The sequence below is a fragment of the Nannospalax galili genome, unplaced genomic scaffold, assembly GCF_000622305.1.
Source record: "Nannospalax galili isolate Female #2095 unplaced genomic scaffold, S.galili_v1.0 scaffold704, whole genome shotgun sequence".
NCBI classification, from domain to species: domain Eukaryota; kingdom Metazoa; phylum Chordata; class Mammalia; order Rodentia; family Spalacidae; genus Nannospalax; species Nannospalax galili.
In genome coordinates, this window is record NW_008352394.1 from 638,632 (window position 1) to 665,270 (window position 26,639).

At 50.8% G+C, this 26,639-nt stretch overlaps 2 protein-coding genes across 6 annotated transcripts in view; both read left to right on the forward strand.

The window, feature by feature from the left end:
• The window catches only part of Synpo (synaptopodin), a 66,596-nt gene extending 56,050 nt beyond the window's left edge, over positions 1-10,546 (forward strand). For 4 of the 5 annotated variants that reach the window (XM_029554225.1, XM_029554224.1, XM_029554226.1 and 1 more), the window contains 2 exons: positions 202-2,570; positions 7,999-10,546. In XM_029554225.1, the coding sequence (XP_029410085.1) occupies positions 202-2,570; positions 7,999-8,667 (3,038 nt within the window). In that variant the 3' untranslated portion in view covers positions 8,668-10,546. Of the gene's footprint in view, positions 1-201; positions 2,571-6,717; positions 6,796-7,998 lie in introns of those variants that run through there. The other variant, XM_029554227.1, reaches the window with a different exon arrangement.
• Positions 10,547-14,644: 4,098 nt separating this feature from the next.
• On the forward strand, positions 14,645-26,383 carry Myoz3 (myozenin 3). The gene is made up of 6 exons (XM_008849401.2): positions 14,645-14,705; positions 21,614-21,768; positions 22,315-22,365; positions 22,458-22,593; positions 23,377-23,548; positions 26,153-26,383. Exons 1-6 carry the CDS (start codon positions 14,645-14,647, stop codon positions 26,319-26,321), a joined length of 744 nt encoding a protein of 247 aa, XP_008847623.1. The 3' UTR covers positions 26,322-26,383.
• The last annotated feature ends 256 nt before the right edge of the window (positions 26,384-26,639 follow it).

Below are 26,639 nucleotides of genomic sequence, written 5' to 3' on the forward strand. Positions count from 1 at the left end.
AGAGAGAAAGAGAATATGAGAATCCTTCCAGGGCAGGCCAAAGCTTCATGGAGGCAGTGCTGGGCCTTGAAAGATGGGTCAGGTATCTCTATGACAGTTGATTCTAGTAAAAATCAAATTCCAGGGAATTGATCAGATGTGGTGGGGCATGGTGACTGTCTAAGCACGCATTTGCTAATTAGGCCTGTGTCCTCTCTGCAGCACTGGGCCGGAGCACTAGCTTCACGAGGAAGGATCTGAAGGAGGCCAAGGCACGGAGCCAGCAGATTGCAGCCCAGCTGACCACCCCTCCCAGCTCCAACTCCCGAGGAGTCCAGCTCTTCAACAGGCGCCGGCAGAGGGTGAACGAGTTCACCTTGGAGAGCCGTGGCCAGAGGCCACCAAAGCCCAGTCAAGAGGCCTTCCAAGCAGGGCACTCTGCAAGCCCCATACACCATGCCTCAGGGCTCATCCTGAGTTCTATATCCCCATCCAAGCTAGGGCCTCCAAAGCACCCCAGCCCCCAGAACCCTACCAGAGGGGTTCCTGGCCACAGCATGGAGGGGTACTCAGAGGAAGCCAGTCTGCTGCAGCACCTGGAGAAGGCTGCTAGCGAGGAAGAAGAGGTACCACTGGTGGTTTACCTGAAGGAGAATGCAGCTCTTCTGACAGCAAATGGGCTCCACCTATCCCAGAGCCGAGAGGCTCAGCAGTCCCCATCAAGCCCTCTGACAACTGAGGTGCACAGTCCAGCTACAGATGTCAACCAGAACCTTTCCTCATCCAGTGCCATCATCACATCAACCTCCAGTAGCCACCACAACCAACCCACCACTGATGTCAATCAGAATCCTCCAGCCACTGTTGCCCCCGTCCAACAGAATTCATCTGAGGCACAGTGTCCTCCCAATGGCACAACACCTGACTCCAAACCCAACACCCCATGTGCTGATGGGCAACTCCAGGTGTCAGCAGAGGAGGTGAGGTCCAGCATACTCCTGATTGATAAGGTTTCCACTCCACCATCTGCCACCAGCGCCTTCTCCAGAGAAGCTACCCCCATCTCTAGCTCTGGGCCACCAGCTGCAGATGTCATGTCCAGTTCCCTGCTCATTGACGTCCAACCCAGCACCCTAGTGACATCAGCAGAACAAGAGATGCTTGGACGTGTAGCTGCCACCACGCCCACCAAAGTATACAGTGAAGTCCATCTCACACTGGCCAAGCCCGCATCTGTAGTCAACAGGACGGCCAGACCTTTCGGGATTCAGTCACAAGGGGGCACCAGCCAGTTGGACCAGAGCCCCATGATAGGAAGACGACATTTTGGGGAGAAGACTTGGGCCCCCCAGGCTACCACCATGGTAGACAGAAGTCCCCAACCACAGAGACATATAATGTCCCACAGCCCCATGGTAGAAAGGAGGCTGGTTGGACAGCGAAGCCCAGCCCTGGAGAGACGCCACTTCACCCCACCCCCCACCTATGCAGAGACTTTGTCTACAGAGCCTGTGGCTTCCCGGGTTAGGTCTCCACCCTCTTATTCAGCCCTGTACCCCAGCTCTGACCCCAAGCCTCCTCATCTGAAGGGCCAGGTGGTTCCCACCAGCAAAACAGGCATTTTGGAAGAGTCGATGGCCCGCCGAGGTAGCAGGAAATCCATGTTCACCTTTGTGGAGAAGCCCAAGGTGACTCCAAATCCAGACTTGCTGGACCTGGTGCAGACAGCTGATGAGAAGCGGAGGCAGAGGGACCATGGGGAGGTGGGCATGGAGGAGGAGCCCTTTGCCTTGGGAGCTGAAGCCTCCAACTTTCAGCAGGAGCCAGTAGCTCGAGGCAGGGCCAGCCCTGCAGCGGCTGAGGAGGCTGTCCCTGAGTGGGCTTCCTGCCTCAAGTCACCCCGCATTCAGGCCAAGCCGAAGCCCAAACCCAACCAGAACCTCTCCGAGGCTTCAGGAAAAGGGGCCGAGCTCTATGCCCGCCGCCAGTCCCGGATGGAGAAATATGTCATTGAGTCTTCAGGCCATGCTGAACTGGCCCGCTGCCCTTCACCTACCATGTCCCTGCCTTCATCCTGGAAATACTCCACAAATGCCCCTGGGGGCTTCCGAGTGGCATCCTTAAGCCCAGCTCGGACCCCACCTGCCTCCCTCTACCATGGCTACCTGCCTGAGAATGGGGTCCTGCGCCCAGAGCCTACCAAGCAGCAGCCATACCAGATGCGGCCCTCACTCTACGTCCTGTCACCCATCAAGGAGCCCGCCAAGTCCTCTCCACGCACTGCGTCATCACGCGCTGCCTCACGCACTGTCTCCCCTCGCACTGCCTCCCCAGCCAAGCCTAGCTCTCTGGACTTGGTGCCCAACCTGCCCAGGGCAGGCCTCCCACCATCTCCTGCCCTACCTAGGCCCTCCCGTTCCTCCCTGGGCCTCTATACCTCCCCAGGCCAGGATGGCCTCCAGCCCACTGCTGTGAGCCCCACCTATAGCAGTGATATCTCCCCGGTGTCTCCCTCCAGGGCGTGGTCTCCCAGAGCCAAGCAGGCCCCCAGGCCCTCCTTCTCCACCCGGAATGCAGGCATCGAGGCCCAGGTGTGGAAGCCTTCCTTCTGCTTCAAATAACCCATCCCACTGCCTGTCAAGGCCCTTTCTTGAAGGCTGAAGAACAGATATGGCAGGATGTGGCTCAGGGCTTAGTGAGGATTGGCTTCCATGGCTCATGGTCAGAGGTTGCTAACCAGCTAGCTGTGTGACCTTGAGTAGGTCTTCCCTCTCTGAGCTGCAGACAAGAGGGCTTAGACTCCATGTCTGGGTGGGAAGGAGGGTCATGGAGAAAGACACCCTCAGCAGGCCCTGATGAGCAGAGGGGCTTCCTCTGGTCCCTCAAGCTTCAGAGATGGGAGTCCGATACCAGCGTCTTGCTGGAAAAAGGTCCGTAAGGGTCCCAGTGGGGACTTCTGGAACAGACAGACCCTGCCAGCACCTGTGAATCTGCCAGCCCAGGGGCTCCTTCCCTCACAGGGCCCAGGGTCCTGGGGTCCTGCTTCCTGCTTCCTGCTTCTAGATTTTCACCTCCACTGGCTGTCTATTCCCTTCTGCCTTCTGGACATTTCCTCTCTACTGCTTGAGAGCTTTGCGTGGCTCCACCACCTCCTGTGCTCAGTCCCTCTACTGCCTGTGGACTTAGCTCACCACTGTTTTCTGATGCTTTTTTCTGAGACTCTGCTGCCTCCATACCCTCTCCAGGACCTGACTCCACACAGGGAGCCTCCTGGGCCTCAGCCCCACTGCCTTGCCCTCACCGTGCTGGGGTGAGCGACATCCCAAGGGATCCCTGAGAGGAACACTCTGAGGAGAGCTGTGCAGATGGGGGTGTGCTGCTAAGAGTGGCTAGTGGTATAATGACCTCTGCCAAGGTCTCTATGACTGGAAGAAGCCACCTCAGTGCAATGGAACAGGCTGAAAGAGGGAGGAGCGTTTGATCTCATCCACACCTCCAATTTTCTGGGTGACTTTTGCAGTCATTTTTCCTTTCTGGGCCTCAGTTTTCTCATTTACATAGGGTCCTCTAGCTCAGATAATCACTGAAGGTTGAGAAGGTAGGCCGGTGCAGTGGGATAAAGGCCTCAGAAGTGAGGAGACAAGACTTGTGGGGAGGATAGGGAAGGGAATGGGCTGAGGGACAAAGGAGTTAGATGTGCATAAGGGTGGCTAGTGAGGTATGGTTGGAATGAGCTGCTGCAGCAGGCCACAGAATCAGCTGCCTGGGTCAGGCCGGCTTGGGCCCAGGAACGGCTGGTGACAGTGGGAGCATGGCACAGCAGCTTAGAAGGGAGGGACTGGGCAGACGCTAGAGTTTTGAGGGAAAGCCTGGGACTTAGGCTTGGATTCTGACAGACTGGGTTTATACCTCTGGGTCTCAGTTTTCCTATTCATACAGAAAGGGTGTGGAGTCAGATGGCCCAAGCTCTCTACTCCCTGCCCCTTTGATATGGTGCAGTCCCCAGAACTAGTCTTTGTAGGGGGTGAGAGAATATAGACACATGAAGACACATTCAGATGGAAGCTTCCCAAGACCTGGGGTGAGGACCACACACTTCTTCTTTCCCAGCCCTATTTCTGGGATCCCAGAGGGACAGGGGTGGTGGAGGCGGTGCCCATGCTGGGCTGAGCCTGCATTTTTTGTGAGCCTGTCACCATGGGAACAGGGGTGCCTTGTCAGTGAGCTCATCCACACAGAAGGGAGGGATGCGTGGGGGAGCTGTGAGTGAACTCAGCTCCTTCAGTCTAGAACAAAATGTGCCTCTGGGGGGGACCCCGCTCCCTTGCACCCCAGAAGCCATCAGTGGAAGAGCCCACCCTCCGTCCTGCAACTCCGGCCTCTGAGCTCTTTTCCACTTCGTTCTCTCTCCTGTTTTCAATACACTCTGCCTCAAATCTGCCTTGCTTCTTCCTTTCTTCTGCGCTGTTGCTGCTATGAGTTGGGCCTCCATCTCTCCTCCCTGGTTCAGGCCTGAAAATGAAGTGGGATTGCTTAGCTAGTATGTGTGCATGAGACTGTGTCCCTGTGTGCTGCTACACCTGCTGTGTGTCTGGATCTAGGGGTCAGCTGTGTGCTGCAGAGGAAAGAAGAGCACCATCTTCCCTTTTCTCCTTCCCTGAGTCTGGCCCAAGGTGTGTTGAAGACGGGGGAACACACTGCCGCACGGCCCAGTTTGTTTGGGACCTCTCCCCAGCCCCTGATTTTTTTTTCTTTTTCTTTTTGAAACATGGCTTATAGCTGATCTTGAACTCACAGTGATCCTCCTGCCTCAGCCTTCTGATTGCTGGGATTATAATCATGAGCTGCCATGCCTGGCTCTTGAGTTATTTTCAAATGGGACTGACATGTCTTCTACCAGAATATTCCCTCTCCAGTGCCCTCAGGTTCCCCCCCCCCTGCTTTCTATACTATCTAAATTGGGCTGTTTCCCACATTTATCACCATCTCTGCCTGGCTCCTGAAAACACCAAGTTTCTGCCCCTGGTGTAGAAGAACATGCTGCCAGATCAGCACCTGGGTTCTGTGTGGCCTTGCATGGCCATTCCCTATCTCTGGCCCCAGTTTCCCCTTCTGTGCAATAACAGGACTGCAGATGATCTGGGAGCTCTGTGTAGTCTGTGATAGTCCCTGACTGACTGCTCAGCTCATGTCTCCACTCTATCCATGCCAGGCCCTGCTGTGGGGCTGGGTCTATTTTCTGAATTTCTATCCATTGCATTGCCAAGGAGTTGAGAGGATATGGTACATGAGCCCTTTGGCAGAAAGGTTCTGCATCCCTGCAGCTTTTTTGTATTGTACACCCCCTGCCCCTGCATACACAGTCAGTCCTGAGACATGGCAGTCGGCATGAGGTCAGACTTGGCTCAACTCCACATTCTAACCCATGCCTGAGCCATTCCACTTCACATGGCCTTGGCTGAACTCATTTATTGGTACTTGTTGGACCCAGCAATCCCCTATGAGCAGGAGAGGCAGAGAAAAACTTTAGTTTTGGACAGTTCTTATAGCTCCTCCAACCTCCTCTTCCTGTTCTGCCTAACCACTTGTTGACTGGCTTGGGTTATGAGCTCAGGGTGGCACTCAGGTACTGGGACACACGAGAGTCCCTAGGACTTGGCTTTAGACCCTGAAACTCTCATCTCAGCCCTTCTTCCTGTCTGACCCTGGGGCAGTAGCCTCCTGTCAAGCTGCCCATCAAGTCTGCCTCCCACAGGCCCTGGGCTGCAAGCTTCCTAGGGTGTGTCTCTGACTTATATGCGTGCACAGCTCTGACCCTGGGAATAGGAGGGAGGACGTCTTGTGCTGAGCTTTAAGTTACTGCTTTGATGAGCTTAGATACCCTAGAAAGCCCCTACAGGTCACTGTAACATTACAGCCCACCAAAAATGTCCTCTTCAGACTGTTCTAATGCTCCTTATTAGGTGAAAGGGATCTGAGGTTGGACTTATCTGGCAACTGCTGCTGTCTGACTGAAGATACCACCACCTGTCTCTATTACTACCTTTTGATTGGGACAAACTAGATTCTCCATTGGTTGAAAGAATGACTGGCTTGGCTATATCAGATTGCTGACTGGATGAAAGAATGGATCTTGTGGATGATTTTGATGGGGGAGAAGGCACTGGCTGGACCCACTAGCTTAGGGCTGGGATGGATGGATGATTGCTGGTGAACTTGGATTAAACTGAGTGCCAAATTAGACTGTGTGTTACCAGAATATGGATGAACAGCTAGATGGATTAAGGCATGCATGTTTGGCATCAATTCCCAAGGCCTCCACTTTAAAATTTTAAACATAGTATAGCCTTTGAACAGCAGGCACACATACACACACACACACACACACACAGTAGAGAGAATACACTGGGGTGTTTATGCTTCTTAGCTTCATTTTTATCATGAGTAAAATGGGTGTGATAATGCCAGCTTCCTAACCAGTCTTTGTGAGGAATCAAGAGATGAAGGATGTGACTGGACCTTGCAGATGGTTAAGTCCTTAAAGAGGCAGGAAGCAGGTGTGCCAGTGAATATAGTGCTATGCTTTTCAACCTCAAAACTGGTCACTATCTGGTTCTCCTGGAGCCATGCTCCCTGTCCATACTGGGGAAAAGTACAAGGAGGGGAGAGTGCTGACCAGAGATGAGTGGCCCCTTCATTTTGTGTTTCCATTTATCAGTAGGAACTTCTTTCTTCTAGGCACCCACAGAAAAGAAGTGAAGAGGTGACCTGGCAACATGGCAAGGGCTGGAAAAGGTCCTTCACTTGGTCCAATTTTAATAGTGGTAGTTATTATTTTTAAATTATAAATTGGGCGTAAGGGCACTCATCTGTAATCCCAGCACTTGAGAGGTGGAGGCAAGAGGATCAGAAGTTCAAAGTCATCTTCAGCTACATATTGAGTTTGAGACCAGCATGGGCTACCTGAAATCCTCTCTCAAAAAATTTATATATAAAGTCACATAATTTTTAAAAATGACAGGTAATGCAACCATATAGTTCCAAATTCTAGACATGGGGCTACAAAGATGGGGTTCAGTGGCTAAGAGTATCTGCTGCTCTTTAATAGGCCTAGAGCTTGGTTCCCAGCATCCACATCAGGAGACTCACAATTGCACATGACCAGCTACAGGGGGAATCCAACACCTCTGGTCTCTGAGGGAATCTGCACTCATACACCCCCCCCCACACACAATTAAACCTCTAAACATATGGAAAGTAATAACCTTAAAAAAAGACTTGTTCCGGCCCCTCGTGGCTGTGTTCCTTGTGCCTGCTAGCCCCATTTCTTAAGAGGTAATCACTTTTTTGTGTGTATCCCTCCTATCTCAGGGTAATGTCTACTCAGCAGCTTCCTCCAAGGAATGTGCTAATGAATACTATGTTCCTTCACATAAATTATTCTTTCCTCAAGATTTCATAGGCACCCAGTTTTACACAGGAGGAAATGGAAAGCTAGAGGGCTGGACAATTGCTTGCTCATTCTCATTAAGTGAGGGAGGGAGTCTATCTCCAAATCAAGCATTTAAAATATTTTATTTATTATTTTTATCTTTTTATGTGTATGAGTCTATTTCCTGCAAGTAGGTGCACCCGTGTCCTGCAATGCCCATAGAGGGCGTCGGATCTCCTGGAACTGGAGTTACAGTGGTTGTTAGCCACCATGTGGGCGCTGGGTACCCAACCGAGGTCCTCTGCCAGAGCAAGCAGTGCTCTTAACCGCTGAGCTATCACTCCAGCCCCCAAATCGAGCACTTTTCACCCAGTCATCTCCATGTCAAATGCAGGGCCTGACACCAGAGTGAAGACTTCGTAAAGCTTCAGTTGGGTCTTTTCAGTTTTAACTGCAGGTATCAGCTGACTTTGATGGGTACCTTTTCCATCCGTGAATAATGGGCCTGCACACCCTATCCCTTCCCAAACCTGGCTCTAGAGGACCGGATACTAATCCTGCCCCCATCCTCTCTGCTCTCTCCCCAGGACCGCCCGGAGAGCCTGCCCACCTCCCCGCCCTGGACGCCGGGCGCTTCCCGGCCCCCCAGCAGCCTGGACGGCTGGGTGAGCCCCGGGCCGTGGGAGCCCGGCCGCGGGGGCAGCATGAGCAGCCCCCCGCCGCTACCGCCGCCGCCGCCGCCCATGTCCCCGTCGTGGAGCGAGCGTTCCGTCTCCCCGCTGCGACCGGAAACCGAAGCGCGCCCCCCGAGCCGCCAGCTGCAGGCGCTTCTGGCGCGCAACATCATCAACGCGGCCCGGCGCAAGAGCGCCTCCCCGCGGCCGGCGGGCGCAGAGAGTCTGCGGCCTTTCTCCCCGCCGCGCGTGCCGCCGCCACCGCCGCCGCCGCGCTTGCCCTCCCCACAGCCCTCTCGCCCCGCAGGCCCGGCTCGCGGAGCGGCGTTCGCACCCATCCGTCGGAGCCCGCTGCCTGCCGGGCCCCCGTCGTGCACCAGTCCCCGGAGCCCCCTGGCGGCGCCGTCCAGGCCCTTTCCCTACCGCCGCTCGCCCACAGACTCTGACGTGTCCCTCGACTCCGAGGACTCAGGGGTTAAGTCGCCTGGCATCCTCGGCTACAACATCTGCCCCCGCGGCTGGAACGGCAGCCTGAGGCTCAAGCGTGGTAGCCTCCCCACCGAGGCCTCCTGTACCACCTAGAGCTCCACTCCCTCCCGGGGAAGGCCAAGCCAGAACAGGCATCAGGCTTGGGGGAACCCCAGCACCGAGACCCCAAAGGGTCTAACCTCATTGGACAGCCCGAGGTAGGGTGCAGGGAAGGAAAACTCTGATCTTGGAGATGGAGTAGAGCTACGAAAACTTGGGTTCTAGACCTTGGCTCTGTCATTCATTTGTGTGACCCTAAGCAAGAGTCTCCTGTCTCTGATCCTCAGCTGTTTAACGTGGCTTTTTGGCCAAAGCAGTCTCTGACCGTCAAATTTTCCCCTTCTATCCACAAACTGCCTTGAAGGGTGCAGCTCTGAATCAGGCCTTTGGACCTGCTGCATGTCAGGATTCCGAGCTTCTTCCTCCCTTGCTTGGTTTTCCGAAGTCTGGCACATGAAGGGTGTGTTCAAAAGAACCTAGGCCATGACCCAGCCCTTGGCTTGACCATCCAGCTCCCTGGCACCAAGGCCTAGACGGGAGCAGCTGTTTTCCATCCCTTCTCAGACAAGCTCTATTTTTATCTAGTGACCTTTAGAGAGATCTCCCAGGCCAGCTCAAGGTGCCCGGCTGGCCCCTCTGGGGGAAAGGGGCAAGGAGATTCTCATGCTTTCTCTACCCCAGCTCAGGGTGGCCAGGGAAGAACATTGTGTAGGGGGCTGAGTACCCCAGGCCTACTTCTTTGGCCTCCTGCATCTCTGCTTCTCGGCATGTTCATGACAAGTTCTGGACTTTTCAAAGCTGGAGAGAGAAGGACTAGAGACCCCCATCTGGCTGCCTTCTGTTGGGGCTTACCTATTTAGAAAGAGGAGGCAAAGAGGTCCTTCTTCTAGAAAATGCAAACCATGCCCAGGATGCATAAAGGAGATTCTAGCATTGGATGGGGCTGGCCCCTGAACTCTGAAATGCATTCCAAAGTATTAGGAAGTGGGAAAGGGTCCGGGGGAAGACCACAGGAATTGAATTCAGGGACAAAGAAGTTTGAGTGGGAAGTCAAGGGGTCATGCCAGAATAGGCCTCTGTTTCTGGACACCTAGGAAGTACCCCCCACTGCAGTTTCAGGCCCACCCTAGTGTCTGCACCATCCAGAAGAGTGGTCACTGTCTGTCCATCTTGGTATCCCACTGTGGCCGAGCTGATGCCTGGAACCCAGTGACCTTGAGGAACTTGGATGCAGTCTGTCCCTTAAACCTCAGTGGCTCCAATTCTAGTCCCTAGGAGGGACACTGAGAAGAATTTGCCTGAGTTCTGTAGTTTTCAGAGTTGGCTGGTAGTAACCATAGTGGTTCAGAATATCTGGGGGTGGGTGCTGAAGCTGGATGAGGAGCAAATGTATGTGGGTGAAAGAATATCAGGATGTTGTTAAAGGTGAGGGACTATGTGGCTTGGGGTAATCAGTAGGCTTACCCCACCTATCAAGGTGATATTAAACCTGGAGCACCTGAGTAAGGCTGGGGAAAGCTAAGGTCAGGATGGAACGAAGTCAGGTTTGGGGTGAAGTGCATTTTAGTGATCTCGGAGGGTTCTAATGCCTATGACTTGGGAACCAGGCCTTACTGGGAAGATGAGAGGGTACTCCTGTTTGGTTAATAATGACTGAACACACTTACCTAAACCCCTACCCATTGTAGCATCCCTTGTAGTTAAGGAGTCCCAAGCTAAGGATGCCTTCCAGAGAGCATAGATAAGCTTCTGCCCACATTTCCCCAAAGAGCCAGCAGGAGGCAGCTTTGGGAGACTACAGTTCTGTTCCTGCTGTTCTGTCACTGTGACTGCCTTCTCCCTGCCCATTTCCTCTAACCCACTAGAGCTTGCCTTTATCCCGCATCACGCTTTCTGTAGAATTCAGCGCAATAAATGCTTACTGCATTCTTTTGCCGCCAGTGTCATTTTTTTACTTTCCCAAAGCCTTTTCCTTCCTCCAAAGCATGTACCAGTCCATGGGATTCTGTGTATCTGAGACACATGGTTTTGGAGCTTGGAAATCAGCAGCCATGAGAACAGATGGGGAACAATGGAAAAACTTGGGACCATAGAAGTTCTTGGGTTGAAGCCCAGGCTCTGTCATTGATTAGCTAGGTGGTCTTGGCTGAGCCCCTTCCCTCCACCTCTCCAAGTCTGTTTCCCCACCTGGGTGATGGGAGAGTTGATCTAGATGTATCTTGGGGTGGTACTGCTACAGGATGCTGTTGCTGGATTGGGCAGGGCTGGGCTGGGTCAGGGCCCAGGGCTCTAGGGCTACTTCCTTATGGAAGACAGGGTTCCAGGACAGGAAGAGGAGCCACCAAGGTAAGATATATCTAATTCCAGGCAGCCCTGATGAGACCAAGATAATTAAGGGCCCAGAAAAGGTGATTGTAGCCTCACTTCTAGGTGCAAACCTCCTCTAGTCTTATCCTCTAAAGGTTCAGGCCTAGCAGAAACTAGGCAAAGGAACCCAAGCAGCAGAGAACAGAGCTCAGAGCAGACCAGAACAGAGGCCAGGCTGCTGCCCTGACCAGGTGTCAGAAAACACTCCTGCACTATCTGCACTGATAGACTCATATGTTTCCCATCCTGGACCCAGGGAGCCTTGCTGTGCCCACACTTTCCTGGGATTGGCAGAAAACACTCCTGCACTATCTGCACTGATAGACTCATATGTTTCCCATCCTGGACCCAGGGAGCCTTGCTGTGCCCACACTTTCCTGGGATTGGCTTATATACCTCTGACCCTGTCATAACTTTGGGTAGAACCTCTCCTGAGGACAGCATCCCACTGCCTATTGGTGGTGTCTCCCACCAATTAGTTTGGGTATCTCAAACTAATTCATCCCTGATGGAATGAAGAGGTTGCCATTTGACCTCACCCCCACCTGGTCCTCCCTTTCCTCACCTCCCATTTCCAGTCTCTTACCAAGACATGGTCTTTCTCTAAGTGTCCCACAGTGCCTTTTCCCCGTCTCCACCCCTTTTTTTCTCTTCCCCAAGCCAGCCACCTCCATCTCTCTGCTGGCTACAGGACAATCCTCTTGCCTCTAGTCCGGGCCCCCTCCAACCCCTTAGCAGCAGAGCTATCTCAGATAAATGTCAACCTGACCATACTCCACCAGCTTAATCACTACAGCAACCTGCTGTAACACAGCTTCCTTTGAAAGCTGGCCCCTAACCACCATCTGCCCTTAGTTCATAGTACCACCCCCAGTCCCCCAGCTCTGGCCTTACCTACCAACCCTCCAAGTCTTTGCAAGTGATCTGCCCTCTGCCTGCAAAGCCCTGCCCCCTGCCTAAAGAACTTTCATGTATCTGGCATCTTACAAGGTTCAGTTCCAACACCTCCTCCTCTGGGAAACCTCTTCAGGTTCCAGGCTGTGCTGGCACCACATTCTCCTGATTCCTGGGCTATCCCAGAGCAATTCTCATGATGCAGCACTAAGGCTGTTTACTAGTCTGAATCTGAGCTGGCTGAGCTCCTTGAGGGTAGAGCCCTGGCTTTTATTTTGAGTTTATGAATAGAAACTCAGAGAATGTAAGAAGGTTGCAGGAGGGAAGGAGAGAAGGAGGAAAGAGAGAAAGAGGGAGGAAGAAAAAGTCAAGCAAAGATATTGGGGGAAGATAAGGTGTGGTGGTACACACCTTTAATCTCAGCATTCAGGAGGCAGAGGCAGGTGGATGTCTGTGAGATTGAGGGCCAGCCTAGTCTATATAATGAGTTCCAGGCTAGTTGGGGCTACAGGGAGAACCTGTCTCAAAAAACAAAATAAGGAGCTGGAGCGATGGCTCAGCAATTAACCTTCTATAACTCCAGCTCCAGGGGATCTGACACCCTCTTCTGACCTCCACAGGCATTGCATGACACAGGTGCACTTATATATATGCAGGCTATATATATATATATATATGTTACAGAAGGTTGTTAGCTGCCATGTGGGTGCTGGGAACTGAATCCAGGTCCTCAGCAAGAGCAGCCAGTGCTCTTAATATCTGAGCCATCTCTCCAACCCATAAAATAATTGAAAAAAAAAGGCAGAAAAGATACTGGGGGACATTTTTTTCATCCACCTATGCATTCATTCATCCAGGAAGCATCTATTGAGTTCCTATCAGGCATCACTCTAGGCACTAAAGATACAGCAATTACAAAGCTGCAGTAAAAGCAGCCAGCTCTCAGCATTCCCAGGTGACTGGCATGTGCACATGTGAAAGTGCGTGTACCCATGGGTGCAAGCCTTTCTGTTTGCAAGGGCCTGCTGCCGGGGCACCTGTCCTCCCTAGGGCCCAGTGCTTTTAGTATCTGGCCCCGGCTCCTGTTGCAGCCCGAAATAAGGCTGTGACCCACGACAAGGCAAGAAATGATTCTTGTCAACTGAAGCCAGCACTGGCTGCAGGGCGCACCCTGCTTGCTGACCGCTGACCGCTGACCACTGACCGCAGACTTCAACAGCCACTGACCACGCAACTCCAGCTTCCCAACCAAGGTGTTAATCTGGAGGGTCTGATATTCTTTCCCACCCGCTGTGGCCTCATCCTCTTGGGTACCAGCATCTGTGGGGAGCTCTTGGGAGCCAGGGTGAGTAGACAGAGGGCTCTAAGCAATCTGCAGAACACCTCTCTCCCAGCAGAGGCAGGGCTCTGTAGAGGATCTGGGGAGTTTGGGCCTCACCAAGGCTAGGCTCTGGTTAGGCAGAAGGAACTATAAACTCCAGGATCCTGGTCATCAAATGGGAGGGAATGGCAGGGATTAAATGTAGGGGATAGCTGATGGCTCTGCTCAGTCTTCAGGCCTTGCAGGGAAACAACTCCCAGGCTATAAATTACAGACCCTTCCCAGAGTCTGTGTATTTTAGTAGGAATGTTTATCCAGGGACAGATTGGAGGACTGTGGCATTCTAACCCAGCACAGTCACAGTTGGCTCTTTTCAATTCTTTTGAGACCCTTGCCCCAGTGGCATGCAGATATGCTCAAATTTACATTCAGTTTTAGAGGTCTGTGGATGCTCTGAGGCCCAGCCCCAGGGTTTAGTCCAATCAATCCTGTTAAATTACAAAGGGAAACTGAGACACAGAGCTGGAGAGCTATTTTCTCATACTTGCAAAGGAAGTCAAACGTATTGGACTCAGGTTGCTCATCGCTGGTGTGGACACACAGATGGAGGGAGTGAATGACCTGAAAGCCAAGCAGAGGGACACTGGCAGGGGCAGAAATGAGGAGCTTCCTCTTCTGACACAAGCTGGGGAAACTGGGTTGGGGATTCACAGGGGTTCTTTGGAGCTTGTGTTTGTGAATCTGCTTCAAGATTCCTGGAAAATAGCAAGAAATGAAAAGGAAGGATGAAGGAAGAGGAAAAGACGAAATGACAGGCAGGCCTAGTGCTTGGGGCTAGGGATGGTTCTAGGCGCTAAGGCCAGACAGATGGGCAAGGGCCAGATTTCTGAAAGCAAATTGCATTAGAAAGGGCCACGTAGTGATTAATTAAGCTGGTAGAATGGGAGTCAGACTGGCATTTTCCAGAGACAGTTCTGCTGCCATGAAAGTAGCCCAGGGAGGAGAGACAGAGGAGGATGGGTGATGGTTTTGTCTATCATGTTGAACCAGCTTCAGGAACAAGTATTGGGACAGAGGGAGAAGTGCCTGTGTGCAGATCCACGGTAACCCCAGCTCAACTCAGACTATTCTCCTTCCAACTTCTTCCAGCCTCCAGCTTTCTTGGGTCAGCAGATGACAATTATGTCTGAGACCCACTTCCCCCACCCCTGAAGCCCCAGACATAAGGGCAGCCCTAGAGACCAGCTGGCCTCTGAACTGTGTGGCATCCATCCTTGGGCCTCAGTCTCTTGCTCCAGATGGAGACTGCAAAGACCCTTCAACTCTGCCAGCCCTTGCTTGTGACTATGGGCTACTCGGGGCTGGAGCTTGGTGGACAAGGGCCTTGGAGGGGGACTGGGGAGGAAAAGAGGCTGCCTAGGCCATTTGTGGGAGTCTTTCTTCCACAGGATGATCCCCAAGGAGCAGAAGGAGCCAGTGATGGCTGTCGCAGGGGACCTTTCTGGACCAGGTAAGTGGACCCAGCCCTGTGCTTTCCTCCAACTCCTTTTGATCTCAGATTATGGCCATTGAGGCCTGCTGGCCCCTAGGTCTGGCAAGCACATGTGAGTTCTACAGGTGGTATCTGCCACCTGGTTGGGACACTTTTTGAGGCTTTTTGTGAGAACTTTCTCTATCACCATGTAGCAGTTACAGTTGAAGCTTAGTGTCTCAGCCTGGGCCTTGGTTCCAAGATCCCCCCATTACCAGCCCTCGCTAAGGCCTAATTGAACCCCGAGGACTTTGTAGCCAGTACCAACTGTGGCTACAAGCTCCCCACACTCTTGCCCTTGGTTACTACAACTGTGGGTCTCACTGAGGCCTCAGGGTAGACCAGGCAGCCCAGTGACCACAGCTGGGAACAGGAGTGGGGAAGGAGGAGGATTGTAAGAGTGGGTTAGACTCAACAATTTTACCTAAAACCTTGCTCAACTTTATGAATAAGTTACCTAACATTCATGATTGGCAACTTTATAAGACCTCTAAGAACTCCTGGTATAATGAGTTTGTTTATTAGAACATTTCAAACACTTAAAAAATTAATTTAATTAAGTTGAGGGTTTCAAGCTTTAGTGTGACTTGTGGCTCTGCACTGCTGGTAGAAGTCCAGATTCCTTTGACACATGGTCTCCTACTGAATCTGGAGCTAGGCTGGCTAGCCAACAGGCCCCCAGAATTCTCCTGTCTCTGCCCTCCACAGTGATGGCATTACAGGTGTGTGGATTTTTATGTGGGTGCTAAAATCTGAACTTAGGTCCTCATATGTGCACAAGTGCTCTTACCCACTGAGCCATCTCTCCAGCCCCTTTGCTGGCTTTATGTGGTGCTGGGGATCAAAAGGGCCCAGGACATCCTAAGCAAACACTCTAACAGCTGAGCTACATCCTCAGCCCATATGGCTTTATATGTCAGTTATTCTTTTAACCTATCTTGTGTGTTCTTGCCTCTTTCTGCTATTGTCATGTTTCTATTTATCTTTCATTAATTTTTGCCTTTGGGGTGGTGGAGCTCAAATGCAGGGCCTCATGTATGCTAGACAAGCACTCTATCACTGAGCCACACTCCCAGCCTGTATCCTCCATGAGTTTGTGTGTTCAGCTATGCAAACTCAGGGAGGCATTGCTGCTTTAACTGGAAGAGTCAGGAGTCAGGCATCGCATCTTATTTTTTATTTTTATTTTTTTTTTGTCCATGCAACTATTTACAGACCCCCAAATATCGACACACATCATTTACAACAGATTTGAAAATATATAATTTGTTTATTATCACTAAGACACCAAAGACATTTTTAATGTAAAAGTGGGAGGAAAAATAAATCTCACCACCTAAAAATACTCATTGCAAAGCAACAATAACCACAACACTTACCATCAGTGCTGGGTGCTGAGGATTAGACGCTATGCCTTATGTTAGTTGAGCCTCACAACAACTCTAAGTTAGATATTATCATGCCCATTCTGCAGATGAGAGACAGGGCTCAGAGGAGCTAGGTGGTCATGACTGGTAGGTAGCAGATCTAGGATTCCTTGTTGATCCTTTTGTTCCCAGATCTGCTATTTCTATTATGGTTCTGCAAATAACACATTCATTAAAAAACACTCGGACAAAAAACACGAGAGATCGGAAGTTCTTCATAACAGAGCCATTTGAATATGTTAAGTAGTGTTAACATATTGGTGTAAATTCTTCTACTCCTGTGTAACATGTTTATGTGAATGAGTGTACATGGGTCATGCTCTCCAGATGGCTTCCTTTTACACTTCACAGCATTCCACAGACTTCTTCCATCCTGGCATGGTTTATCTCACTGCACTCCTCCCATCTGCTGCCACTTCATTGTTTGGCTAAGTCTTCTCTATCTAACCAACTCAAAATGCTCATCCCAAAGCCTTGTCTTGGGTGAGATCCTTGAGAAGAGTCTCAGCAGCTTTGTGCAAATGATCATGGTGATGTAGCTCAGCTGGGGGTGTCCAGAGCCTGAATTGCTTCATAGAATACACCCTGCCCAAACAGGGGAACCAGAAGCCTCTACGTCAGTAGGCAGTTCTCTGTAGAAGCTGTGTCCATTTGCCACTCCCAAGCGCAGCTGTGCAACACTCACCCCAACATCAGTCCCTCAGTTCTCACAATTTTAAACCCCACTGCAACAAACACCCTTGTACATCTATCTTTGAGCAATGTTTCCTCAACTCTTTCCCAACAATGAATTCCTAGAAATAGATTTAGTCAGAGAGGTTCTTATCTTGCTCTTTAATAGCAACTGAGCTCAGTTTATCTGCATAGTGTTTAAGAATATGACTTGAGGGGTGGAAGACTTTTATTATGTGTCTACTTATATTTAGTCTTTCATATTTTTAAGTTTTCAGCTCTCTCTCTCTCTCTTGTTAATGACAATAGGGGCTACGGAGATGGCTCTGTGGGTAAAAAGCACTTGCTATGCAAGCATGAAGACCTGAGTTCAAGTGCTGACGTAAAAAACACTGAGCATTGCTTCATGTGCCTGAAACCCCAGCAATGGGGTTAAAGGGGCAGAAAGCTTGATGGCCAGCCAGCCTAGCCTAAGCAGTGAGCTTCCAAACAGTGAGAGAACCTGTCTCCAGACAGTAAAGCAGGGATCAGTAGAGCAAGACACCTAAAGTTTTCCTGTAGCTTCTGCATGGGCATGCACAGTTGTATACTCATGTGCATGCATCACACACACACACACACACACACACACACACACACACACACTTTTAAAAGAAGAAAAATGCCAGGCTTGGTGGCACATGCCTTTAATCCCAGCACTCGGGAGGCAAAGGCAGGCGGATCTCTGTGAGTTCAAGGCCAACCTGGTCTATATAGTGAGTTCTAGAACAGGGGCTACAGGGAGACCCTGTCTCAAAAAGACGAGAAGAAGAAGAAGAAGAAGAAGAAGAAGAAGAAGAAGAAGAAGAAGAAGAAGAAGAAGAAGAAGAAGAAGAAGAAGAAGAAGAAGAAGAAGAAGAAGAAGAAGAAGAAGAAGAAGAAGAAGAAGAAGAAGAAGAAGAAGAAGAAGAAGAAGAAGAAGAAGAAGAAGAAGAAGAAGAAGAAGAAGAAGAAGAAGAAGAAGAAGAAGAAGAAGAAGAAGAAGAAGAAGAAGAAGAAGAAGAAGAAGAAGAAGAAGAAGAAGAAGAAGAAGAAGAAGAAGAAGAAGAAGAAGAAGAAGAAGAAGAAGAAGAAGAAGAAGAAGAAGAAGAAGAAGAAGAAGAAGAAGAAGAAGAAGAAGAAACCCAATGACAATAAACATTGTAAATGATTTGCAGCCTTCTTCCTTCCTAAGTCTCATAGTCAGTGCTAATACATGACATGACTCTGCAGAGCGTTTGGTATATGCCCAAGCCTAATCCTATTTTAATATATAAATAGAATCTTAGAAGAGGTATTCTTCTGGAGCCCCCACTATTTAACTTAGATTCCTTTACATTTTTTTAAACTTTTTATTTATTGATTTTTAATGTGTATGAGTGTTATATTATGCTTGCATGTATGTGTGAGTGCAATGCCCAGAAAAGGGCATTAGATCCCCTGGAACTGGAGGTATGGACGGTTGTTAGCCACCTTATGGGTGCTGGGACTTGAACCTGGCTCCTCTGGAAGAGTGGCCAGTGCGCTTAACTGCTGAGCCATTTCTCCAGCCCCTAGAGTAGATTCTTTTTTGCTCTTAGTGTGTAAAAAGTGCTCCTAAAATAAATGGTATGTGGAGGGTGTTGTTGCTATTGCTTCTGGGTTTTTTGTTTGTTTGTTTTTTGTTGTTGTTGTTGTTGTTGCCCCCCCCCCGGTCTCATGTAGCCTAGGCTGTCCTCAAACTTGCTATGTAACCAAGGATTACTTTGAACTCCTGATTATCCTGCTTCTACCTCCTGGGTGCTGGGATTACAGGTTGCAGCAGCTGCATCCTGCTTTTAAATATTTGTTAATAAAAGCCACCCCCTTTCTTGGCGTCTCTCAGGAACTCCACTGAATGGAGTGGAAGCAGTACCCATGGCCCTTCTGTGCTGCCTGCAGCTGTGTCCACAGTCTGTGCACCCTCCTATGTTGTGCTCTTGATTTTGGCAACCTCTCTTCTCACCCCCCAGAATCCCACTCCCTTCTCCCACATCTTATCTCAGCAAATGGCCTTCCTTGAGGTTATAGGGAAAAAAGTGAAGTCATTAATAGAAGCATCTGCAAGTCCCCCACCACATCTGTCCACTTGCTCAAGTCTGTGCCACTGTGTGCTCAGCTTTCTCGCTTTGGAGCCTGAGTGGACTCTGCTGGTACCTGTCAGATTCAATCCTGCAGCAGAGCATGGAAAACTACCCCATTTTAGGCTCGAGGACATTCCTTCCACAATTCTCCTCCCTCTATTGCTTTGCTGGCCTTCTAAACAAGCCCCTATTGACCCCACAGGTGCCTGCAGTTAGTCCTTCAAAGCAAGTGTCTATACATTTCTTTCCATCCTCTTTTTAAAAACATTTTACTATGCCTAGTTCCAAACACACAAAAAATAGAAGACAAGCCAGTTAATTCAGAGAGTCACATCACTTCCCCGCACCCCAAGGGCCCACATCTGGACTAAGAAAAATGGCATTCCCTATATACCACAAAAATATTATCACATTGCACAGAGCCAGCAATAACGATTTAACATCATCTGATTACTAGTCTGTATACAGCTTTCTCTAATTTTGTAGTTTTAAACAGGACCCAAGCAATGGCCGTGGTTCTTACTTGGTTGCCATGTCTCTTAAGTATCTTTAAGACAACGCTTCTCTTTTTTTTCCATGTCCTTCTAGCCAGCTGCCCTTCTAAAAGGTCCCACATCCTAGATCTGGCTCATTGCCCCTCATAGTGTTGTTAAACTTGTTCCACTGTCTGATTCCTCTTGAGCCCTCTCCAGCCACACTTTCACAGCCAAATGCTCCATGGATATTGCTTTAGAAGAGATTACTGCTGACCCTAACCTGCTAACGCCAATGGTCAGTTTTCAAGTCTCACTATATTTGACGTGTCAGCAGCATTCAATTCCTTGGGAGGTCTGTTATCCCTGAAATCTTTCATCATTTGATTTTCAGGGTGCTACCCTCTCTACATTTCCTCCTACTTCACTGGTTCCCCCTTTCCAAGTTCCAAGGCATGTTCTTCTCCCCCACCAAAGTGTAAGAGAACTCTGGGCTCAATCACTGGCTTTCTGTATCACTTCTGCTTTCTTCCTGACCTCATCCAGCCTCCAGCTTAGAATGCCATTTATACAGCTGGTGCGAGAGGCTCTGTGTATCTGATTTTATTGTATTTATTTCTGTTTTGCTGTGCTGGAGGAGATTGATCTCAGGGTCTTGCATATGTAAGGCAAGTGCTCTGTCACTGAACAACAGCCCCACCCTGCATCAGATGTTGAGAGAGAGAGGGGGGGGGAGGAATATGCTGGCCACACAGAACCCTCTCCTACCAATCCTTAGCATTTTGTGACTCTGTCCTCCAAAACTTCCTTTGTTGGTTAAACATAAAAGTATGTGTTTTACTAGGAGGGGAGGCACCAAGGGGATGGGATCCAAACTAAGGACAGTTAGCAGCCCTGAAAATCCTTAAGCGGTGATAATGACTGATCCTAACCATGAGAAGAGATGTAATGTTTTCCATTAAAAAGCAACATGAGGCAGGTGTGGTGGTGAACATCTGTGATCCCAACACTTGGCAGGTGGAGGCAGGAGGATGAGGAGCTCAAGTTCATCCTTAGCTACACATAGCAAGTTTAAGAACAGCCTGGACTTTATGAGACCCTGTTTCAAAATAAAAAAATAAAGGCCTAGAGAGATGGCTCAGTAGGTAAGAGTATTTACTGTTCTTGCAGAGGACCTGGGCTCAGTTCCTAGCACCCACATGACCCACATGACAGCTTACAACTGTCTGTAACCCCAAGGGCTTTGACGCCCTCTTCTGGCTTCTTTGGGCACCAGGCACATATGCAGTAGATACATGCAGGCAAAACCCTCAGACACATAAAACTAAAAATAAATAAATCTTTTTAAAAAGCAAACACAAGCTAGGCCTTTAATCTCAGCACTCAGGAGGCAGAGGCAGGCAGATCTCTGTGAGTTCAAGGCCAGCTTGGTCTACATAGTGAATTCCAGGCCAGCTGGGACTTCAGGGAAACCTGTTTCAAAAAATACCATTAAAATAAAATAAAATAATTAATTAAAAAACAGATATGAATATATAAGTTAAATCTAAACGATACATATCTTTTCCAGCACTTGGGAGGCAGAGGCAGGTGGATCTCTGGGAGTTTGAGGCTAGCCTGGTCTACATAGTGAGTGCCAAGCCAGTTGAGGCTACAGAGAGACCCTGTCTCAAAAAGACCAAAAAAAAAAAAAAAAGGAAACGTAGCTAAAACCAAACCCCCCCCCCCCCAATCTTCTCCTCCCTCCACCTCCCCCATCTTAGTGAGTGGTCACTCCATCCTGGTCGGAAGTCTTCTTTTTTCGCTTATTATTTTCATACTTGTAGCTTTCCTTTTAAAACTATTTAGAGTCTGGCCAGGCATGGTAGCGAGTTCCAGGTCAGCTGGGGCTATAGGGAGACCCTGTCTCACAAAAACAACAACAACAAAATAAATAAATAAATATTTAGGCAAAGGGATGCATGGGAAACTCACAGAGTAAGTATAAATGGCCAAACTTCTACAACAGTGCTCAACCCTGAGGAGCACAAGCCTCACACTGAAGTATCTTTCTAGCCCATCAGTTGGGCAAAGTTCCAGAGAAGATGGACTCTGACACGCTCTGTTGTGAGGCACGGTGCTGGGGCAGGTGTCTGCAGTGGCATGGCAGGGCTGCCTGGTCAGATAGTAAGAGCCCTGTCTGGCCTCTCCTGCAGTCCCTACGCTGGATCTGGGGAAGAAGCTGAGCGTGCCTCAGGACCTGATGATAGAGGAGCTGTCCCTGCACAACAATCGTGGGTCCCTCCTCTTCCAGAAGAGGCAGCGCCGAGTGCAAAGGTTTACCTTCGAACTTTCGGAAAGTCTCCAGGGGGTGAGAAACCTCAATGTGCCTTTGGGAAAGCTAAGACCAAGAGAGAGCCGGTGGTTGTCCAAAGTCAAAAAGTGAGCGGGCTGAGGATGCAGCAATTTCAGAAAGTAGTAAGGAAGTCAAAGGCATCACTCAGAACTCCATCACTCAGTACTGGGGGAGAGAGAGAGAGAGAGAGAGAGAGAGAGAGAGAGAGAGAGAGAGCCAGAGACAGACACACCTTTGCCTCATGCCTGAGATAGTGGCAGCTAAGGGCCTCACGTGTGTTTTCACGGAGACTCGAGGTGGATATATCACCAACCCAGAAGGAAACTGAGGCTCAGGAAGTGTCTAATACCAACTACATATTACAGTAGCAATGAAAGTTGTTGAGATTCCGCTGTGTAGGAACTGGCTTATCGCTGTGAACTGTCAACTCATCCTTCCTACATCCCCTGGGATCTCCTTCCTATCCTCCTTCCTCCCCCTGCGGATCCCTTGGGAGGTTGGAGGGGAAGCCCTGGCCCCTTGCCCCGCTGAGCCTCCTCGAGGTTTACCCCCCTCCCCCAGATCCTGTCTGGAAGCGCCCGGAAAAAAGAGACCTATAGTACGGCGGGAACGGTGAGAATGAGGGGAGACTCCGGAGGGGAAGCTGCGGGAAGGGAGTGCCTGGGACCCGCTGGCCGCCTCTGAGCGCCGGCCCCTGTGCTCAGGTTGCCAATGGCCGGGAGGAGCAGAACTACGACTCCCAGCTCCACGCGTTCCCAGGCTCGAGCCTGGACCCAGGGGGCGCCCACCCAGCCGCGGCCCTGGCGGAGTCCGTAGGTGGTCCGAGCGCCCTGGCGCCAGGTGAGTGGCTGCGCTGGGGGCTGGGGGCCCTGAGAACACCGGTGTGGACGATGGGGGCAGGGACAGCACACAGACAGACACAGACACAGACACAGGCACAGGCACAGGCACAGACAGACACAGACAGACACAGACACAGACAGGCACAGGCACAGGCACAGGCACAGACAGACACAGACACAGACAGGCACAGGCACAGACACAGACAGACACAGGTACAGGCACAGACACAGACACAGACAGACACAGGCACAGGCACAGGCACAGACACAGACAGACACAGACACAGGCACAGACAGAGACAGACATGCACATGCACAGGCACAGACACAGACACAGACAGACACAGGCACAGGCACAGGCACAGACACAGACAGACACAGGCACAGGCACAGACACAGACAGACAGGCACAGGCACAGGCACAGACACAGACACAGACACAGACAGACACAGGCACAGGAACAGACACAGACAGTCAGACACAGGCACAGGCACAGACACAAACAGACACAGACACAGACAGAGGCACTGGCACACCACCACCACCACCACCAGAATCCAGTGCCCAGAGAGTCACAGCACTGTGCCCAAGGTCACGTAGCCAAGGAGTGTAGAATGCTGGCTGGACCCTAGCTCCAAACCTCCTCCAGTCCGGGATGGGAATGTCCCACCCCTCCTCTCTCCAGACTCCTCCCACAGTCTCCTGCAAGGTGGGAATGGGGTGAAGGAGGAGGGGACCAAACCTTGGCACCCCCTTCACGGGCCGCCGCTCCATTCCCAGGCTACGCGGAGCCGCTGAAGGGCATCCCTCCTGAGAAGTTCAACCACACCGCCATCCCAAAGGGCTACCGCTGCCCCTGGCAGGAATTCGTCAGCTACCAAAACTATGCAAGCGCAAGCAACATTGGCAGTCACACCCCTAGTCTCCGGGGTGACTATCGGAACTTCAACAAGTAAAGCTGCCAGGCCGGGTGGGGTGGGCAGTGGCTTTCAAGAGCACTTTCCCCTTGCCAGCTCTAGTCCCAGCAGTTTGTAGTGTTTATTGAGATCTTGCTAGAAAACTGCCTCCCACCTAGTAGGTGCTCAGTAAATGTGTGTATGTATGTATTGAATATACCACAGCTCTGCCACAGGGTAGAGCAGACACAAGATTCCCCTGCAAAGGAAGTGGCCTGGTTGGGGGAATAAATAGCCTGCTCAAAGTCACAGCACTGACTTCAGGCCTGGGTTTGTCTTGTTCTCCATCCCTGCAGTAGCCACCTAATAGACATCAAAAACTCTGTCCTTTTCTGGGGGCGCCCCAGATCTCACCAGCCCTAAGCTCACCCGCATCTTAATTTTACCAGTAGAATAGAAAAGGCCTGGAAGGTGGCTTTGAGGCTGCCCACAGCAGGAAGTAGCAGTTGAGGGCTGCTGAGAATGGCCTAAACTGGTTTAGTGTATGGCCTCAATGGAGGTGTCAATGCAGGCTCCAGACCTGGCTGTGTGGCCTTGAGCAAGCGACTTACTGTCTGAACTTCTGTTGCTCCACCTGTAAAACAGAACATTCCAGACTTCATCAGGCTGCTGCTATAAAGACGGCATGAGAAGTCACAGGCAAAGGTTGTCAGGTAATAAGCAGCTGTTGGTGCTGCTATTGCTGTTATCGTTTACAGGCAGGAATGATGGGAAAAGCTGGCTGGGGAACAGAAGGAAACAGAGCCTGGATATCATCTGGGAGCCTGGCTGGAGGCTGCTCTGCAGGAGGGCACCAGCTCACGGTTCCAATGCAGTTGACTGCCTTGGCCTCATGCTATTTCTGAACACGTTCCTCTGATTTGGGCTGCAGTAAGTGAGGACAAAAGGAGGGTCTAGAGAGGAGACTGCCATCCAGCTGTCCTGCCGAGACCACATGTGTGGAGGCTAGGCCTAGAAACCAGGCCTGAGGAGGAAGGACACATGAATGGGGTGCTGGAGACTTGACTGCTCCAAACAGCTGACTGGCCAAGGAGGGCCCTGACAGGAAGAAGTGGGCTCAAGAGTCCCTGTGAGAGCCAGGAGATCCTAGCAGACATTCTAGAGTTCCCCACCAGGTGGCAAGACTGCTGCCTCTCCTCCTCAGCCCTCAGCCCCTGCCTGCCTATGTATCCCAAGCCTCAGCAGGCTCAGTCTTGAAGCTGGCTGGCTCAGGAGCCCACCCACTCCTTTACCTCAGCATGGTAGCTGAGGTCCACTCCTAGCAGAAGGGGCCTAGGGTGGCCTCTTCAGGGACTGAAGGGACAAGTGAGGCTGAGAGAGGAGTAGCACTACTGGTGGCCAAACAGGCTCAGCCAGGCCTCTGGGCTCCCAGTCAAGGGTCCAACTGTGAGGCCTGCAGGGCTCGGATGCTGCCTAGTCTGTTCTGCAGAGCTTAGCTGAGGTATTCCCCGCAGCGTTCCTTGCAGGATCCCAGGCCCTGGCCAAGGTTGACCTTTCCACCCGAAGGCAAACCCCTCTTCCCACTGACCCCTGCTGCAGGGACAATACTACATGAATACCACTTTCTATATTGCTTAAAATAAAAAATAAAGGCTGACGAAATGAAGCAGGGATAGAGCACTTGCCCAGCATCCCCAGGCCCATCCTCAATACCCTGCACAGCTCCGCACCCCCCAAAGGCTTAAAAATCACACACAATATTAGTCAACTGCAAATTAAAGCAGGACCTCTTTGTTGGCCATCCTCCAATCCCCCTTCCTTTGCAGTGGTACTAGGGTTGTGTTCAGGTAGCTGCCTATGTAGAGGGCATGTGGCACTGCTGTGTGAGTGTGAGTATCTGTGAATATGTGGCATTTCTTTAGGTAGCTCACATTTTTTTTTTTCCATTCAGCACTGCTTTTGAAACCCACCATACTAATACATATAGATCAATTCCCTTTCCCTTGCTGCTGGCCCATCTCTGGCTTGTCCAGCCCTGTCAGGTGCTCCGGGGCTGCTTTGGGCTTGTTGCTAATGCCCTGCTGTCTGCTTCTTGCCACATACATGCTTGAGTCTCCCCCAGCCGTGCGATTAAAGATGGAGATGCTGGGTGACATAGTTCACATATTTTCTGATTGAAAAAGATGCTACCAAATTGTTCTCTGAAGTAAAAGCACCACTTTCTCCTCTAACCAGCAGAGGACCAGTGAGGCCTTGTCCCTTTCAGCTGGTCTTGTGGGGATAAGTGTTGGTCCCTGCTTGTCATTTGCATGTTGCTAATTCTCAGCACTCCTTCTAGTCATCTCAGCTCTCCAGGTTGTGGCTCTTTTGTTGTAAGGGAGGGGACAAGTATTGCTCCTCCAGTATTGCTCTCTTCCAGAGCTGACTGGAGCGGAGTTTAGAGTTTGCCTGGGACAAGCCAGTTCTGACTCTGGAAACTTCCCCCTTCTTAACTGGGAGCAGACCTCGACAGGACAGAACTGGAGACACTGGTTAATGATAATAACAGAGTTTTGCTGTTCACAAAGGGAAACTGAGGTCCCAAGAAAGGCAGGGAGGGGCCACACATGTGCTGCCATCCCCCATCACACAGTTACCTCTCCTGTTTCTCTCTTTCCCAGGACCCCAGTGCCATTTGGAGGACCCCTCGTGGGGGAGACCATTCCCCGGGCAGGCACCCCCTTTGTCCCAGAGCCTTTCAGTGGCTTGGAACTCCTCCGCCTCAGACCCAGTTTCAACAGGGTTGCTCAGGGCTGGGTCCGAAAGCTCCCAGAGTCTGAGGAGCTGTAACCTCAGCCTGAAACTGCTATTCCCCAGGCTTGGGGCTCAAGGAATATCTGGAGCCAAGTCTATACACAACACTTCACAGTTTATCTTGACTTTCTCTTTTTTTCCCTTCCTTCCCTCCCTCCCTCCCTCTCTCCCTCCCTCGCAGACCCAGTTTCAACAGGGTTGCTCAGGGCTGGGTCCGAAAGCTCCCAGAGTCTGAGGAGCTGTAACCTCAGCCTGAAACTGCTATTCCCCAGGCTTGGGGCTCAAGGAATATCTGGAGCCAAGTCTATACACAACACTTCACAGTTTATCTTGACTTTCTCTTTTTTTCCCTTC